This window comes from Cupressus sempervirens, chromosome 10 (assembly GCF_028749045.1).
Source record: "Cupressus sempervirens isolate cs-2001-9-10 chromosome 10, ASM2874904v1, whole genome shotgun sequence".
NCBI lineage: Eukaryota > Viridiplantae > Streptophyta > Pinopsida > Cupressales > Cupressaceae > Cupressus > Cupressus sempervirens.
The window spans coordinates 329,999,814-330,018,279 of record NC_143127.1 but is presented as its reverse complement, the minus strand read 5'-3'; the positions used below and the strand labels follow the sequence as shown (position 1 = coordinate 330,018,279).

Below are 18,466 nucleotides of genomic sequence, written 5' to 3'. Positions count from 1 at the left end.
CTAAGCAGAGAAATTGTGAACCATTTTTAATAAAGCAATAAATTATTTATCTTTTAAAAAATTCTATATTATTTATGTGAAACATGCTAATTTAACTTATAATAAAATACAATAAAATGATACCTTTTTTGATCGAATCCTATGTAGCCCAAGTTCCAACTTTTGTTCTAATTCTTGCAACTCTTTTATGGTTAGCTCTTGAAGGTCCTCTCCATCCATATGCCTATGAAAAAAAATAGACAAATCCTTTGTTAAAAGAACCAATTACTTAAAATAAATAATAATAACTTCACAATTCCAAATAACATTGATTTATATGGTTTACCTCAAAATATGGTTGACGCTTTCCATTTCTTATCTTATCCTTCCAAAATCTTGATTATCAAACTACAAGTACCTTGAAAAAATTAGTAAAATAAACAATACTAGTATACCTTTAAGCTTTGCAAAATGTTACATCCTCAATTATACTAAATATCAATTATAAATATATTTAAATTAAATAAAATGAATAAAAATCAAATTATTAGTAAAATATAATATTTAAATTTATACTATTGATAGAATATGATGATAATTTTGTTTGAAAAGTAATCGACCAAAGCTTAGGTTAATTATTATTCATTATTATTGTTAGAATTAATTATTATTATGTGTTAATCATAGACTTGAACCAAAGACCTCCTTGATGAGAGACTCATAGTTTACCGTTGCGTAGTAGGCCTTTGCCTTTTTTTAGAAAAATATTCAATTTGAAAATGATTATAGAATATTATTTTTGATACAAGTTATTATAATGAGTTCAGTGTATACTTTTCTTGCATCATTTATTCTAATTATTCTAAAATATAAAATTAGATGAATAAAAAAATAAAAGATAGAAATTGTATATTTAAAACCTTCATTTTTTCTTGAATGATGCATTTACTTTCAATTATTTTGTTTGAAAATTATTGAAATGGTTGCTTGTATAATATTTGGCACATAAATACATCTCAATATCGTAGTATGTTTACATTCACTTACTTTTGTATAAAAATACTCCCAAGTATAGATCTTCCCAATATATGTCCACCTTAGACATTACTAAGTTTTTAGCAGTGTTCCTTACATATAATTGTAAGTTGTAGCATTTGCAACTTTACTCTAATTAGCATATGTGTCCTTTCTCATGTCTAAAGGAAGAATATGGGTTATTATGTAAATGTCGCTATTTTGTAACATGCGATATATTTTATTGATAGTCAATTGTGTTGACGAAGCGTGTTATTTATCATTGTAAAAAGTAATATCTCTATTGTAACTTGTGAGAACATTATTATGTTATTTTTAATAATGCTTATGAAAGCATGTATGCCTTAACATGGAGCTATGTAATTAAATGTACATTGGGAAAGCTCTAATAGGTCAACCTAATTAATTATTTGTAAGAGATATAATGAAAAGTTGTTTTGCTTAGTTGGGTATTCCATATATGAGATCAATTGATGTGGATGCATATTATGGATAATTAGAGCATACTAATATTAATATTGGATGATTAAGGGGAGCTTCAAATGAACTATTTTGGCAAGTAAAGGAATTTATGGGAAGGTAATGAATTTATAATGAAAGAAAAGTTGTGAAATTGGAAAGCTAAGTTTAAAAGGGGAATAATGTAAGAATATGGAATTGTTAGAGCATATGTACAATGAATTACAAGAATTACGACAGGGATAAAAAGTTCAAGTTGTTCACAAGATTCTTTGATCCTTAATACCAACTTATGAGAACAAGGTTAATTCAATTGAACTAACTTATTCCTCTTATTAAAGGTTTTAATAGAGGGACATTGATTGGTAAAATAAAATATTTTTAAATGAGAATATTGAAAGATTCTTTTCTTAGGGTTGAGATTGATTTTAGAGCTAGTGCATATAAAGATAAAAGAGTACTAACCAAGAGTGCAAGTAAAAGCATAAGACATATTGGAGAATATGTAAGTGAATGAATAGAAATTAATGAAGAAGAATGAAAGATAAATGATCATGAAGCCTTAATTGTAAAAAGAGAGAAATGAGGTATATGAGTATTCAAGGGTAAGTTGCCTATATAGAAGTATTCAAGGGTAAGTTTTTCAAGAATTGAGATAGTACATATTTCCCCCACAGATCACTAAGATCTGTTAGGGTCTATAATCACCCAAAAATGGCCATCTAGACTATGAGCCCCCTTTCTAACATTTTTTCTTAATTTATCCATCACTTATATTTGATCAAATCATCATTTTATTAATTATTCGATTATAACCTATCATTTGATTGCCTTATCCTAATTTTTTTATTTAATTCAAAGAACTTGCCCCCTTTTAATTAAGTAAAAATTTCAAAAATCCCACTAATCCTAAGTATGAAAATGAAAAACATTATTCCCATTTTAAAAATAAAAGAAAAGCATTTTTGTCTCACATGATAGGCATACTTTTCAATGACACAGTCCAAGGTAGGAGAATCCCCAAAGGAGAAGTCCAAACCCTTTGCAAACAACCAAACAATAGAAGTACAACAATAATGCAACAATAATGCAAGATGTAATACCAAATCAAAAATCTTTATTCATAGATATAACTGATCACATGCAATATGCCTAACTATAAGGCCTTTCAGGTTAGGGCCAAATACCAACAACAATTTCAAAATTAGTTCTACAAGATCAAACAAGATCCACTTACAAACTTGATTCCAGCTAGTCCAGATACACAACTATATAAGAACACCAAGAAGAATCCACACTTGTAGCCTCAGGTCCTCAATGAAATCCTCTAGTTTTTAAGTCATAACCCTAGCTCTTCAAAATTCTACACTTATCCCCTTCTCCAAGCTGGAATGATAACTTTTTAAAGACTCCACAAAAGCTCTTACTTATACCCAACTAAGCCAAAAGTTGGCCCAACTCATTACAAACTAAATTAAATCCCTTACATTAAATATAGGTTGAGTCACAAGTTAGCTACAACACTAAATTAGATACCTAGACATAAATTAAATGTCAAACATTAGCTCACAGACAACTTGACATGAACATAACCAAAACCAATATTGGCACTTGACAATACAGGAACACTAAGCATCCACTAGAAAACTAGGCACCAAGAGGTTCCCTCGGCACATGAAGGAACACTTGATCAGCATAAGATTGCTATAGTAGCTCGGCATCCACTAGGAGTTACAATAACTTGGCATCCACTAAGAGCTATAGTAACTCGGCATCCACTAGGAGCTATAGTAACTTGACATCCACTAAGAGCTATAGTAACTCGGCATCAACTAGAGCGATAGTAACTCAATATCCACTAGAGCTACAGTAAGTTAGCATCCATTAAAGCTATAGTAATTCATCATGCACAAGATCTACAATAACTTGGCATATACTAAGTAGCTCGATAGCAACAAAAAATTGGAAACCACTGGCACTCGTCTCCAATATGCAAGATTGCAAGAAAGCCTAGGATGCCCTTGCATCAAAAACCCCAAGTTTGAAAAGATGTTCTAGTAACTAGAAGAACATCTTCTGGGATTCAACACATGAATCCCAAATTGGTTCTTCACATACATATCCACCAAATCTTCAACTTGTACACTATTTCCCTTGTTCTTCTTCTGCTTCTTCACATCCATCTGAGGTGTGCTACAAGTCTTCTTTCCATACTAACCTCCAACCTTCTCAAAATCTGCCAACTCAACTCAGCTGCCAATACTCAGGTTTCTCCTATTGAGCTCTTCATTCTGTAGAGGAATCAGGGAAAACTTTCTGCCACCTTTCTCAACAGTAAACACATTCTTGACACAATCATGCACAGTCTCACAATCATACTACCAAGGCCAACCAAGCAACATATGACAATTGTTGATGTCCACAATATCACACAACACTTGATCCTTATACTGTCAATCTAGAAATAAACAAGATATTTCTCCCTCACTTCCAAAGCATATTCACCTTGCAACCAACACATTCTATAAGGATAAGGATGTCTCACTCTCTTCAAACCAAGTTTTTGAACCATCTCCTCAGTAACAAGGTTATCAGTACTACAACCATCCACAATTGCCTTGCAAACTTTACCACCAGACTTACGATGAGTCCTAAAAAAATTAGTCCTCTAACAAGGATCCAATTTCCTCTCACTAATTAGTACTCATCAAGCCAACAAAATTTCTCCTTGCTTAGGCTAACTATCTTGAACTACAACCTCATTCACAATAGTAGCTGTCTTACCTATCAGACATTCAAAAGATCCATGGCCTTCTTTCCCACATCTAAAACAATTACCTCTGAACTCACCATTACCTGTCCTCCTTTCTTGATCAGTAGGTTTTGGTTCACTTTCAACACTTGGTTTAGCTTATGCCAAGCTATCCAACTTCTCCTTTCCTCTATCATTACCTTGGCTTTTTTTTTTCAACTTGTCCTTTGCCTTTAGGGCATACTAACAAGCATCCTTAACTAAAGAAGTATTCAACATACCAACCTCATCCTCAATATTGAATCTCAAACCATTAATGTACCAACCTAACTTTTCCTTTAAGAATTCTCTATGACCTAACCAAATAGTCAACTTGTAGAACTCCTCGGTATAATCTTTCATAGAAGTATCCTTTTTGTTTTAGATTTTGTAGTCTTTTAAACAACTCAAGTTCATAATTAGTAGGAATTAACTTAGCCTTCAACTTAATCACCATCAATCTCCATCTAGTGATCTTCATCACACCTTCCTCTTCTTTGTCTCTTTGCAATTCTCTCTACCAAAGTACAACATGTCCTTTCAACTTAGTTTGTTCGAACCTCACTCTGAGTGGATCCGCAATAACCTCAAGCTCAAAGTAGTCTTCCAATTCACCAATCCAATCAATCAAGCATTTAGTAGTCAAAGTACCTGAGAAATTAGAAACCTCCATCTTATGCTTTAGCTTCAACTAAGATCCAGGTCTAGCAAACTGACCAACCCTAGCTCTAATAGGTCTCTGCACACAATCAATTCTATCCTCATCACTAGATCTAGTAGCTTCAAAGTCTTTAGCAATGTCCTCATAACTAGCTTCATTACCCACATGCCTAGGTACACCACCTAAAGCACTTACAATTTCAGTGACCATGTCACTCTTCATCAATGCAATCTCAGATCTAAACTTTTCTCTTATCTTCTCTAAGATTTTTTCTTCCAAGTCATCACTAAGATCATCAATTTCCCTAAGGTCCAATCTTCTTGGAGCCATCTTCAGATTTTTTAGCAAACCCTAAGCAATAGATCTACCAATCCAGAAGATCAATCAACCACAAGACCAATCTTCTCTATAGTCCTAGTATAAACTGCTGCAACTTCCGCAATCTATCCACAAACTCAGGAGAACCATCACTCTGATACCATGTGACATAGTGCAGTGCAAGAGAATCCCTAAAGGAGATGTCCAAACCCTTAGCAAACAACCACACAATGAAAATACAACAACAAAGCAACAATAATGCAAGATCTGATACCAAATCAAAACTCTTTATTCATAGATATAATTGATTAGATGCAATAGGTCTAGCTATAAGGTCTTCCAAGTTAGGGCCAAATACCATCAACAATTAAAAAACCAATTCTGCAAGATCCAACAAGATCTACTTACAAACTTGGTTCCAACTAGTCTAGATACACAACTAAATAAGAACACCAAAGAGAATCCACACTTGTACCCTCAGGTCCACCAAGCAATCCGCTGGTTTGTAAGCCACAACCCTAGCTCTTCAAAATTTGCATCTACACTTCATCCCCTTCTCCAAGCTGGAATGATAACTTTTTAACAACTCCAAAAAACCCCTTACTTATACCTAATGAAGCCACAAGTCAGCCCAACTCATTACAAACAAAATTAAATCCCTTACATTAAATATATGTTGAGCCACAAGTTGGATAAAACGCTAAATTAAATATCCAATCATAAATTAAATGCCAAAAGTTAGCTCACAAACAACTCAGTATGAACAGACCTCAAACCAATACTAGCACTTGGCACATACAGGAACAATTGACATCTACTAGAAAACAAAACACCAATAGGTTCACTTGGTAGATGGAGGAACACTCGGTCAACATAAGATTGCTACAGTAACTCAGCATCCACTATGAGCTTCAGTAACTTTACATCCATTAAGAGCTATAGTAACTCGATATCCATTAGGAGCTACAGTAACTTGACATCCACTAAGAGTTATAGTAACTCAACATCCACTAGAGCTACAGTAACTCGACATCCACTAGAGCTATAGTACTCGGCATCCACTAGAGCTATAGTAACTCGAAATGCACTAGAGCTATGCTAACTTGACATACACTAAACAAATTGACAACAAAAAAAGATTGGAAACCATTGGCACCTGACTCCAATATGCAGGATTGTAAGAAAACCATTTATCTTGACTAGTTGAGATTATTGTACCCATGGTCATGGGCCTCCAAAAGCCCATCTTTCTAAGTTCCTTTTATCTTATTTTCAAATAGTTATCTTGCAAACAATTATGACTTTATGGTTTCAAGCATACAAACTTATGATTTTTTTTTTTTGTGTGTGTGTGTGTGTGTGAAAACATGAAGTAGGAATATGGATTGTTTGAAGATGTTATATTTTCTTGAATCCATGGACATAAATGGTATAATGAAATAGTGTTACATACTAATAATTGTTTCCCCATCTATGCTATGTTTTGGGTAGTTTTCCTCTTGTAGCCATAGGATTTGCAAGAGTGGTAATTTGAACTTTACACCTTTTTCTCTAATATTGATGATGAAAATAAATATATGTATGTAGAGGTTGTGTGTGCATTGATTATTTTGTAGGAATTTTCCATGGATATTCCAAGATCAACATTTTAGGACTAAAGAAGTCAAAGGCTACTAGATTGTTAGACCTTTGCAAGCAGATCAAATCATTTATTTCCTTATGTTGTTGTAGTGCATGAATGTAGCTTCCAAAACTTGCTATATTCCTGGAGGATTTATTCATGGTTAATTTTGTTTCTATATCAAACATTATAAGTTTGTAATTGATCTTCATTAATGAAGTGATCTTAGATTTAGGAAGTAGTTGTAGTTTCCTTTTAAAATAATGACTATTGTAGCTTTGAGCGCAGTGGTGAGTGAATTGTTCTATTAGAATAGATTTCATTTCCTTGTTGTTTCTAAGTAAGGCATAACTATGTTGCTCCTATAGCCATTGATAACAAAATTAGTGAACTATTCTTGCAACATAGATGTATAGATAGGTTTACCATTTGCAACATTATCTTAATCTTTGAGCTAAGTTGTCATTTTAGTTTCTAACATAGGTTTCCTTCATAATTTCCTTTGCTTTAGTTGTAATGACTTAAAGAAGAATTAGAGCATATAATTTGCAGTCATCATTTCAAGTTTACACTCCTAGATTGATAAATTAAATGAAGTCAGTATATTATTTTAAGTAAAACACATGATTATGTCTAACCATATAATCATGGGTTGGAAGGATGTTGAATGCTTCATTACTAAGGTATTATGCTTACTAGTCATTTTTGGTGTTGTTCCCAAGGATGGTGTCAATATAGTTTGACCCTGAAGTCATTATGTCAGTTTAAATTCTACATTATTTTGCATGCATATAAGAACAAACCTTCCTTGGGAGATTTCTTCCTCATAATAATTAGGAAGATATTTTTAATCCCAAGCTTGAAGAACCTCATACCAAGAATGAAGAAGAGGAACCTTTTGAAAATCCATTCGCTTATGCTCAAGAATTAATACACTCATCCATTGAAGAATCTTTGCATTTGAATAATCTTTTTGCTGAACCTAAATAGCAAGACAATCCTATCTCTCGTCAGCTAGGTAATCAAAACTTGAAGAACATACCTTCTTCTGCACTTCCCAAGTTTTATGGCCTAATTACTAAAGACCCTTAAACCTTCCTCTTTGAGTTTGATATCCTTTGTAGAAGTTATGACTATAAAATTGATTCTCACAAGCTGAAGTTGTTTGCATCCACCCTCAAGGAAGTTACTTTGAGATGGTTCATGGGGTTGGGTGCTAACATTGTAGTAGATTGTCCTACAATGACCAATTTGTTTCTCACAAAGTATAAAGAATACTATAGGGGTCAAGATTTAAAAGGGGATGACATTTTCAAAATGTCCCAAAAAGAATATGAAACCTTAGAAGACTATATGTCATAGTTCATGTTCAACCTATAATGTAATGCACAACACTAGCTAAATGAAGAATCAAACAAACATTTTTTTTGAGAGGTGTAAATGATGGAAGTATTGAGGATCTAGATCTTACGGTGGGAGGAGATATCACTTAGAAAAACTAGGCTGATATACAAGTATATGTATAAATTATTCCAAGACCAATGTTAAGAAAGGTAGGGGACTTAGAGACCTACCACATAAGTCTAATGGTAGTTCAGGAGTATCAAAGATGGAGCTATCCAATTTGCTATCAGTTTCAAACGAGACATCATTAATGATGTTGCCACTCAGCTAGATACCATGTAGGTGAAGGAAGGACAAAACTAATGCCATGTTAGTTGAATATTGTCCACATTGTAGGGAGAAGAAAAGGAGTTGTAGATGCAAGTTAGTTGCAAGTCTGGAGACACAACCAATGCTTACTAAGTTTAATGCCATTGATGAAAATGAAGAGGTGCTCTATGTTGCTCAATGAAGGAGATGGGCCCAAAGACAAGGTATGCCAGAAGATCCTCTTCAAAATTATAATAGTAAGAATCAATGATAAAATTGTTAGAATACTGGTTTTAGTTGGCATAATAATTGGCAACAACCTCAACAAGGTTGTTGGCAACCCAAAAATTGGAATACCCAACATAGTCAACAAGCCTTAAAGCCACCACCTTAGTAGTAGTTTTTAATGCCTCCTCCTACAACCACTAATACTTCCCCTAAGAAAACTTAGCTACCAGTTCAACCTAATCCTAATCCCAACAATACCAAACAACCAACACAACAAGAGAGTTATGCTATTTCCTTGAATGGTATCTACTTAAGGTCAGGCACTACTCTTCCTTCACCCCAAAAGACTATAATAACTGAAGTTGAAGATTTCCCAACTGAACAAGTTGATGTGTTAGTTCAGTAGACCTCTCCTATAGCCAAAGAGCCTTCATTTCCTCATACGTTAGTAGAACAAGGCCAACATGTAGAAAATGAAGCAGTACTTGAATTTATAGAAGATGTGGTGGCTAAAGTCACTAGGTTACCCCAAAAAGGAAAAAATTGGGTACAGGGTTTTGATTTACTTACAACTAGCACACAATTCAGTTATAATCTTGACTCTCTGATGGACATAGAAAAGAAGCAAGGTACTTTTAGATTATCTTTTCCCTTGGAGTTTATCCAGCCAACAATATTTATCATTTTTCACTTCACTTGTGAAGGTTGTTACAAGTACCTGCATGCCCTAAATTTCAAGATTTTGGCTTAGCTGCAACATGGCTATAGACAGGTAAATCTTCTCAATTTCCTTTTAAATATTGTGAAGAAGCAAGATTCTTTAGTACAATTAGGAAAGGATTAGTCTATCTCCCATCATTGTTTGATAAAATTAATTGTGGAAAGGGAATTAAACAAACAATCAATTGGGACATGGGGAAAGTATTTGTAGTTAAATGAGGTAGAACATAGATTGGTTAGCCCTAGAGGCCAAGTTGTTGGATGAAGAGAAAGAACATCCATTGGTTTTTGCAAGGTTATTCTGAGGACAGAAAATGTTCCTGAAGCCTCTCCCTCCACGTCTAAACCAACTAGGAAGAGGATTTACAAAGCTAATGCCTCCATTTCTAGCAAGAAGAAAGGTAAAAATAGAGAAGCTACTGGTGCCCCCAAGATCCCATTTGTCTAAAAAGACACCATTAGGGAAGGAAAGGGTAAAGTTGTGGAACTGGAAGAGGAAAAATTTAGAACAACAGCCTAATAGTGAAAGTAATATTAATGAAACCCTACACTCACAAGGGGAGGAAGCTTAGGAAAAACCTCCTAAAGTAGCTAAAGTAGAAATGACTGAAAGAAAGAGGAAACAAAAGAATTCTCCATGCCTATCTACACCCCTACGAGACAAAGTGCAAGGATTTATGAAGGAAATAGGGTTACTGAAGCTTCTCTTCCAAGTAATTAACCTAGAGTCTTCTAAGCTTGTGAAGGAGTCCTCTTTGAAGGGAAAATTTCAACAAAACATAGCCAGTGATAATGAGTGCAATAACCGGAGTCCACAACCCAAAGTTAACCTTAGTATTAACTATGTACTTGTTGATAGTAATAAGGATTATGAAGAGCCTAAAGCATCTAAGGAGTTTGAAAAAAATCATGTTATGTAGGACACTTGTGAGAATTCAAAAGACCTTCCTTTTAAGGACTACCCAAAATTTAGACAAGAAATTAATGAAGAAGTAATATAAAAGATTAACTAGGATGGGCTAGAAACATTAGCTAAAGTAAAAACTAAGTCTAGTAAGGAATAGAATGTGGTGACACCACTTGTTATAAGGAAAGCAGAATGCTTCATGCCACAAAGTTCCAACAAAGTTTCCCATCCAAAATTTGAATGGATAGACATTCTCAATCAAGAACCATTGCCACCACCTAATTTGTCTACACACCTATCTGTAGGGATCAATTTATTTCAACAAATGTTGTGGGGAAGAGCACAATGGAAGTTGGAAATAGAAATATTGAAACATTTTATTAATGAACAAAGCCATTAATTGAAGCAAAGCCTAAACCAAAATGAAATTTTAAAGAGCAGGATTGAACAAGTCAGGGTTGATTCTTGAAATTATGGAATGCAGATTACCATCACTAGTGTATGCATTATTTCTAAAAAACCAACTTATAAATTTCAAGATTGACAAGAATTGTGGAAGGACTTAATCCCTCCATTTCAACTCCTCATAAGTTTTATGATGCATTCCAGTCTATTCCAATGTCTTTTAAGAATTTTTGTGTGAATTATATTTGCATAACTTGGCAGTGCCTAATGATACAGAGTGGAATTCACTCCTTTATATAGGAGATGTGAAGTTGAAAGCATTAATGTCTTGGAGGCAAAATGAGATAAGTAGGGAATATCAAGTTGCGCCATACAAGGAAAATAAAATGACAACTCCTCTACTCATGAGACTAGAAGTTCAAAACTCTCAGCAAAAATTTCTGGATTGGAAGCTAATAAAGTATACCCAATAAGAGAACAAGCCTTTGTAGATTGGGAGCATTCATCTTGTGATGTTGAAACAACAATTGTTTCTTCAAGATAAAAGTGGACACGGATGCTACATGACATGAAGATAAGGGAACCCCACTTTTTTTGAATATTTAACTTTATTGTTTTTTTAAAATAAAAATATAAGGGACTATTCATCAAAAAATTTAACTTTTGCTAAAATCAAAATTCAATGATATATTGATTTGGGAAGGAGTCCGAGCCAATACTGTTAACGCATCAACCTCTCATTCTCCTACAACCATTACTAACAGTGAATGACAATGCAGATGCTCATGATATGTCAGTGGAAGTTCGATGATGGAGAAGGCTTAGGGAAAATTAAGGATACTTTGATTATGTTAAGAATGAGCCAAGGGAGAGGACAACTAGTGATTGGAGAGCTTGGGCCAAAATCAGAAATTTCATGGTTGTTGGGGACGAGTAATATCTCCGTTGGGGGGAAGGATGGGCCTCCAAAAGGCCATCTTTCTAAGTTCCTTTTATCTTACTTTCAAAAAATTATTTTTTAAACAATTGTACTTTATGGTTTCAAGCATATGAACTTATGGTTTTTCATGTATATGTTATATATATGTGAAAACATAAAGTAGGAATATGGATAGTTTAAAGATGCCATATTAGCTTGAATCCATGGACAAAAATGGTATAATGAAGTAGTATTACATGCTGATAAATGTTTCCCCATATATGCTATTTTTTGGGTAATTTTCCTCCTATAGCCACATGATTTGCAAGAGTGGTAATTTGAACTTTACACCTTTTTTTCTAATATTGATGATGAAAATAAATATATGTATCTAGAGTTTGTGTGCCTATTGATTGTTTTATAGGCATTTTCCATAGATATTCCAAGATCAATATTTTAGTGCTAAAGAAATCAAAGCCAATTGGATTGCTAGACCTTTTTAAGTGAGGAAAATCATTTATTTCTTTCTATTGTTGTAGTGCATGAATGTAGCTTCCACAACTTGCTATATTCTTGGAAGATTTATTCGTGGTTAATGTTGTTTCTTTACGAGTCTATGATTGATCCTCATTAATGAAGTGATCCTAGATTTAGGAAGTAGTTGTAGTTTCCTGTTAAAATAATGACTATTGTATCTTTGAGCACAATTGAAAGAAGAATAGAGTGAATTGATTTTCATAGTAGCAAAGTGTGAGACTAGTTTTAATCAAGTGTTATCTTTCACCATGAATGAATAGAATGCACAATTCAAGTCTACATCTCTTGATTTGATTGTGTTTCTTGTTCACTAATCCAAAGGGGCCCACTTGGTGAGTGAACTATTCTATTAGAATAGATTTAATTTCTTTGTTGTTTCAATGTAAGGTATAACTATATTTCTCCTGCAGCCATTGATAACATAATTAGTGAACTATTTCTGCAGCATAGGTGCATAGATAGGTTTACCATTTGTAACATTATCTTAATCTTTAAGTTAAGTTGTCATTTCATTTTCTAACATAGGTTTCCTATAGCGTTGCCTTTTCTTTAGTTGTAATGACTTAAAGAAGAATTAGAGCATATACTTTGTAGTCACCATTTCAATTTTATGCTAGGGTTCCTAGGACACCTAGGGATATATGTCATCATTTAATGGGTCATAAGGGGTCATAGCGGTTACCTATGACCCAAATGAACAATTCTAATATGTCCTTAGGGGTCCTACGACCGCTAAGGACATATGTCATCATTTAATGGATCATGAGGGGTCAGAGGTCACTCTATGACCCCCTTTGACCCATATGAACAATTCTAATACATCCCTAGGGGTCCTACGACCCCTAGGGACCTATGTTATCATTTAATGGGTCAAAGGGGGTCAAAAGTCAAGCTATTGTCCCCTTTGACCCATATTAACAATTCTAATATGTCCCTGGGGGTCCTAGGACCCCAAGGGATGTATATCGTCATTTAATGAGTCAAAGTTTGTCATAGGTCAACCTATGACCCCCTTTGACCCATATGAACAATTCTAATACATATGTCATCATTTAAAGAGTGACCCCGTTTGACCCATATAACATATTCTATTACGTCCCTAGGAGTCCTAAGACCCCTACGGACATATGTCATCGTTTAATGGATCAAAGGGGGTCAGGTCAGAGTATGACCCCCTTTGACCCATATTAACCTTTCTAATATGTCCCTAGCGGTTCTAGGACCCCTCGAAACATATGTCATCATTTAATGGGTCACAAGGGATCATAAGTAACCCTATGACCCCCTTTCACCTGTATGAACAATTCTAATATGTCCCTAGGTGTCCTAGGACCCCTAGGGACAAATGTCATCATTTAATGAGTAAAAGGGGGTCATAGGTCAACCTATGACCCCCTTTGACGCATATTAACAATTCTAATATGTCCCTAGTGGTCCTAGGACCCCTAGGGACATATATTATCATTTAATGGGTCAAAGCGGTTCATAGGTCAACCTATGACCTCCTTTGACCCATATGAACAACTTCAATATGTCCCTAGGGGTCCTACGACTCCTAGGGACATATTTCATCATTTAATGGGTCAAAGGGGGTCATAGGTCACCTTATGACCCCCTTTGACCCATATGAACAATTCTAATATGTCCCTAGGGGTCCTAGAACCCCTATGGACCTATGTCTTCATTTAATGGGTCAAACGGGGTCATAGGTCACCCTATGACCCTATTTGACCCATATTAACCATTATAATATATCCTTAGGGATCCTATGACCCCTGGGGACATATGTAGTCATTTAATGGGTCGTGTGGGATCATAGGTCACCCTATAACACCCTTTGACCCATATGAACAATTCTAATGTCCCTAATGGACCTAACACCCCTATTAACATATGTCATCATTTAATGGGTCAAAAGGTGTCAGGTCAGACTATGATCCCCTTTGACCCATATTAACCATTCTAATATGTCCCTAGGGGTCCTAGGACTCGTAGGTGATGCAGAGCCACACCTTGGAAAATTCAGGAGGAATCAGACACTCAACTGGGTTACTTCAAGGGGCATCTACAACCTTCAGGATCACACACTAAAATCCAACATGACAAAGTACTAACTTAGTTTCGTCATACACATTTAAAAAAATGTCTTGGAACATGAACTTCATGAACATCCGGACTGCATGAAAATGGATAATCACATTGACTCATTCAAATCTACATATGGTTCATATCCTTTTCTGAAACCACATAAAACATTATGAAAATCTATATGCATTCTTCTTTGTACACATTAAAGAGAGGTTCAGAAAAACTTATAATATTCCAATGATGATAATAATAATAGTTTACTTATCTATCATTCACCACCTCTTCCTTTCACCATTAACCACCTCTTTCTTGCACTTGTTATCTTAGCAACTGTGTCTTCTCAGAATCTGTTGTTTTGGGATAGACCTGTGAACAGAGGACTATAACTTTTGACTGAAATCAAAACTTTTCGATTGGTCTGGTGAGAACGGGCGTAATTAGTTTCTCCATAACATACTCAAATCTTAGAGAAATCCAATGGTTTGAATTCAAGATATGCCTTTCGCACTGAGACTGTTATTTGCATGACAGTAATATCCAAGGAAACCATTTAGTCTTTGATACATTCAAACTTCAACACATTGAGATTCTTCTTAACATAATACTTAGTTTCTTTGTTGTAAAACCTGATTTCAAGATATCTTAAAACTTCAAACCGATTCATATTCAACAAGAAAAGAAAATCCATTACTCCAAACTAAGATCACAGTGGCTTTAAAATAGATGTATTCTCAGGCTTCCAAATATGGAAAGAGAGTTAAAAAAAAAAAAAGACACCACATTCCTGCTGAAAAATGTAGAAACTCAATACCAAACTCTGAAACCACTCTCAACACAAATTTTACTCATGCTTTTAGTAACACAAATCGGTTTTCCTTCCAAAAGCTTAATTCTATTTTTTGTTCTTCTACGTATCCAATTCCACTGTAGTGGAATACAAAGATCTCAACGCTTTGGAGGAGTTTCAAAAACAACTAATCCATACTGTACAAAAAAAAAAAAACTTAGAACATTTCGACTTTCCAAATTTCAGCTTGTAAAAAGATGTGGCAGAATGTAGAACTTACATTCTTAGATGAAAAGCAAAACAAAACCGAAAATCATAAAAAGAACTTTCTATTCTCCCCTGCAAATTATCGACTTTTTCCAATGAGAAGGTAAAAAAAACTATTTAGAACTCAGACCACTGAAGCTTGCACAAAGACCAAAATGAAAAATTTTCTATATCTCCTTAAATTCGAATTCTTCTTAGCTATCAGACTGGCTTTTTAAAGAAAACTGAATTTCCTCCAAATAGAAGGAATATGAAATGGTTTCTTTTATTCGATAGCCATTTTTTCGTCATTATGAACGCTCCTAAAATTGCCACCAACTTTTTGATGAGATTCTTTTAATTATCGACCACATGGCATTTCTATTACTAATTTTATCCTTTCTTAAACCGACACTAACATCATTGACCCTTTCCTCTAACTCTCTAACATATCCGACTAAAACTATAACATTTATTTAATAAAACACCTAATTCTATCCACTAAGACATAATCCTAAATTATTAAAATTGACCATTTAAAATATATGGAGAATCTTGGACCTTTGAAATGATTTAGTAATGAGATGTGCCTACATTATACTCCCGGGGACAGAAAAATTCAAGTCCCATTGAATTGCTGCAATCTTTTTCCGGAGTTTCCAATTGTATGCAAGCAATAATGTAACCATAAGAATGATGGAATTGATGCCGCTTGCCAGAACATTCTGATTCCAAACTGTAGAATGAATACCTTCCTTGGTACCTGTGTCAAATCTTGGAACAAATATATTTAACAACCTCGTATCACCTGCATAAAAATACCAAATTATCATACCAACATTTGCTTCTCGTTTGTATATCTCTAGAGCATCATAATGATCAACAAATACTTCATTCTTGTCATCAATAGTCTTCTCTTCAACATCTGATCTTTGCACTACATCTTTTCCTTTTTGATCATTTGTGTCAACATCTCCATCATCTGCGCAAATATTGTCTGCAACCACACCTGTCACCAACTCTTCTTCATCTGCAAGAACCTTTTCCTCACAAGGTTCAACAACAACCTCCTGTTGTTCACTCTTAGTCTCTACACCAACATTCACCTGCGGTCTATGCCCTTCTAATGGATTGTTTTCCTCTTCTTGATCTAACTCTTCATCCTCTACCTGTGTGCTTTGAATCACTTCTTCCTTTTTATCCTCAGCCTCCAAAATCTTTTTCATAGGAGTACCTTTTAGCATTGTACTCTTCTCTATTTTCAAAAGACATGTTACTGTTCCAACCACAGATTGTTTGCATTCAAATCCAATAGGGCTTGTCTTGTTACTGCTCTCGTCAAGATATACTTGCTGCACTTCTTGTTGCTGCACTTTGTGTTCTTGTTGCACTTCTTTCAACTTAGCTTTATTCTCTTTCAACTTAGCGTCATTCTCCTCAAGTCTCCTTCTCAAATTGTTTATCTCCTCTTCTATCTTGCTTAGCTCTTCTCTTTGTTTTCTCCTTTCTTCTTTCTCTCTTTTCTTCTTTTCCTCTATCTCCTTCTATTTAGAATCCTTTCTTTGCCGATACCTTCTAAAAAGATACAATAAAGTTGCTTCTTCTTGTCCCATCAGTCCTCAGCTAGGTTAATTTCTTCTTATCTAGTCTCCTGGACTTCTTCTCAGACTATTTCTCTCAATCTTTCACAATCACACAAACATATACACAAGTACTTTCTCCCAAACCTTTTTCCTCCGCTAGGTTAATTTCTTCTTATCTAGTCTCCTGGACTTCTTCTCAGACTTTTTCTCTGAATCTTTTACAATCACACAAACATATACACAACTATCTTCTGAAAGGTACTCCTATGAAAGAGAGTTTGCAGGAAAATAATGAAGCCTTCAAAATGCATGGTGTAGTGAAATGTCAAGAACAATGGCATGAGGATGGAGATAAAGATTGTGTAGCAACAAGTTTTGAAGAAGAATCTGATTTATGGGAAGAGTTTACAGCCATCATGGGAGAATGGCAAAGGAATGGTGGTAGTATGGAGACTCAACATGAAAAAGTGTCCAAAGAAGAGGTATCAAATGATGTTATGGACAAAGAAGATGAGGCTAAATATATTTATGATAGGGAAACAAATTATTTTCGGGACATAAAATTCAGAATAAAAATTCTAGTGTATTCAGCAATAATAAAAATTCAGAAAGTGATGAAGTTACAAGTGTATGTAGCAGCCATACAAATTCAGAATATGATGAAGTGGATGCATAGTGAGCAGCAAATAATTTTTATCTTACCAATGGAAAACAAACCAAAGGTAAAGATGAAGGAGAAAGAGAAAATTCAAATGATACAAGTTCAAGAAAGACCAAGTATTCTAATGGAGGAAAAGTACAAATGAAAAGTCAAGATGAAGGGATCCATATGTTTTTCTAATGCTTTGTTTTGCAGGTGTTTCCAAGGGACTTGGAAACTTTTGAAATTTGGGAGTATGGTGCAGGAGCACGTCTGGGACAGGAAGACAACCTACAATATGACTAAAATGTAGGCCACAAAGAAAATATCAAAAAAATTTGTGTTTAAAATCTAAAATTTGAAATGTTTGTGTGTGTGTGAGTTTAGAGTTTTATGTTTTAAAATAAATGTCTTTTTTTTTGTGGTGGAAATGTTTAGGTGGCATTCTTATAAGCCTACCCAACATTATCCACTTAGGACTTAGTATGAGTTTATTTTAGATTATTTTGGGTGTGTTAAAGGTTTCTAATTTTTGAAAATGTTTATGGGAAAAATCAAAAGGAAGAAAATGATGAATATTCCTAAAGCACCATGTGTAGGCATTCAAAATGTAACCGCCACAAGAAAGCTATGATGGATTTTTGGGAGTTACATTAGAAGGTGAATATTCCTAAAGCACCATGTGTAGGCATTCAAAATGTAACCGCTACAAGAAAGCTATGATGGATTTTTGGGAGTTACATTAGAAGGTTTTTCAAAAAGAGAAAGAGTGAATTTTGAAGAGAGATTTTTGGAGAGAGATTTTTTTGGGAGAAAGTGAATAGAATGAAGTTCTTGAGTTTTCTTGTAATTTTTTGAAGTTTCTAGTGTTGTACAGATGTGATTGTGT

At 34.5% G+C, this 18,466-nt stretch overlaps 1 protein-coding gene across 1 annotated transcript in view; it reads right to left on the bottom strand.

Moving 5' to 3' along the window:
• The window catches only part of LOC149533956 (MADS-box protein JOINTLESS-like), a 177,469-nt gene that overhangs the window by 59,247 nt on the left and 99,756 nt on the right, over window positions 1-18,466 (bottom strand). The window contains exon 5 of the mRNA XM_089805936.1: window positions 124-223. Coding sequence (XP_089662062.1) covers window positions 124-223 — 100 coding nt within the window. The remainder of the gene's footprint in view (window positions 1-123; window positions 224-18,466) is intronic.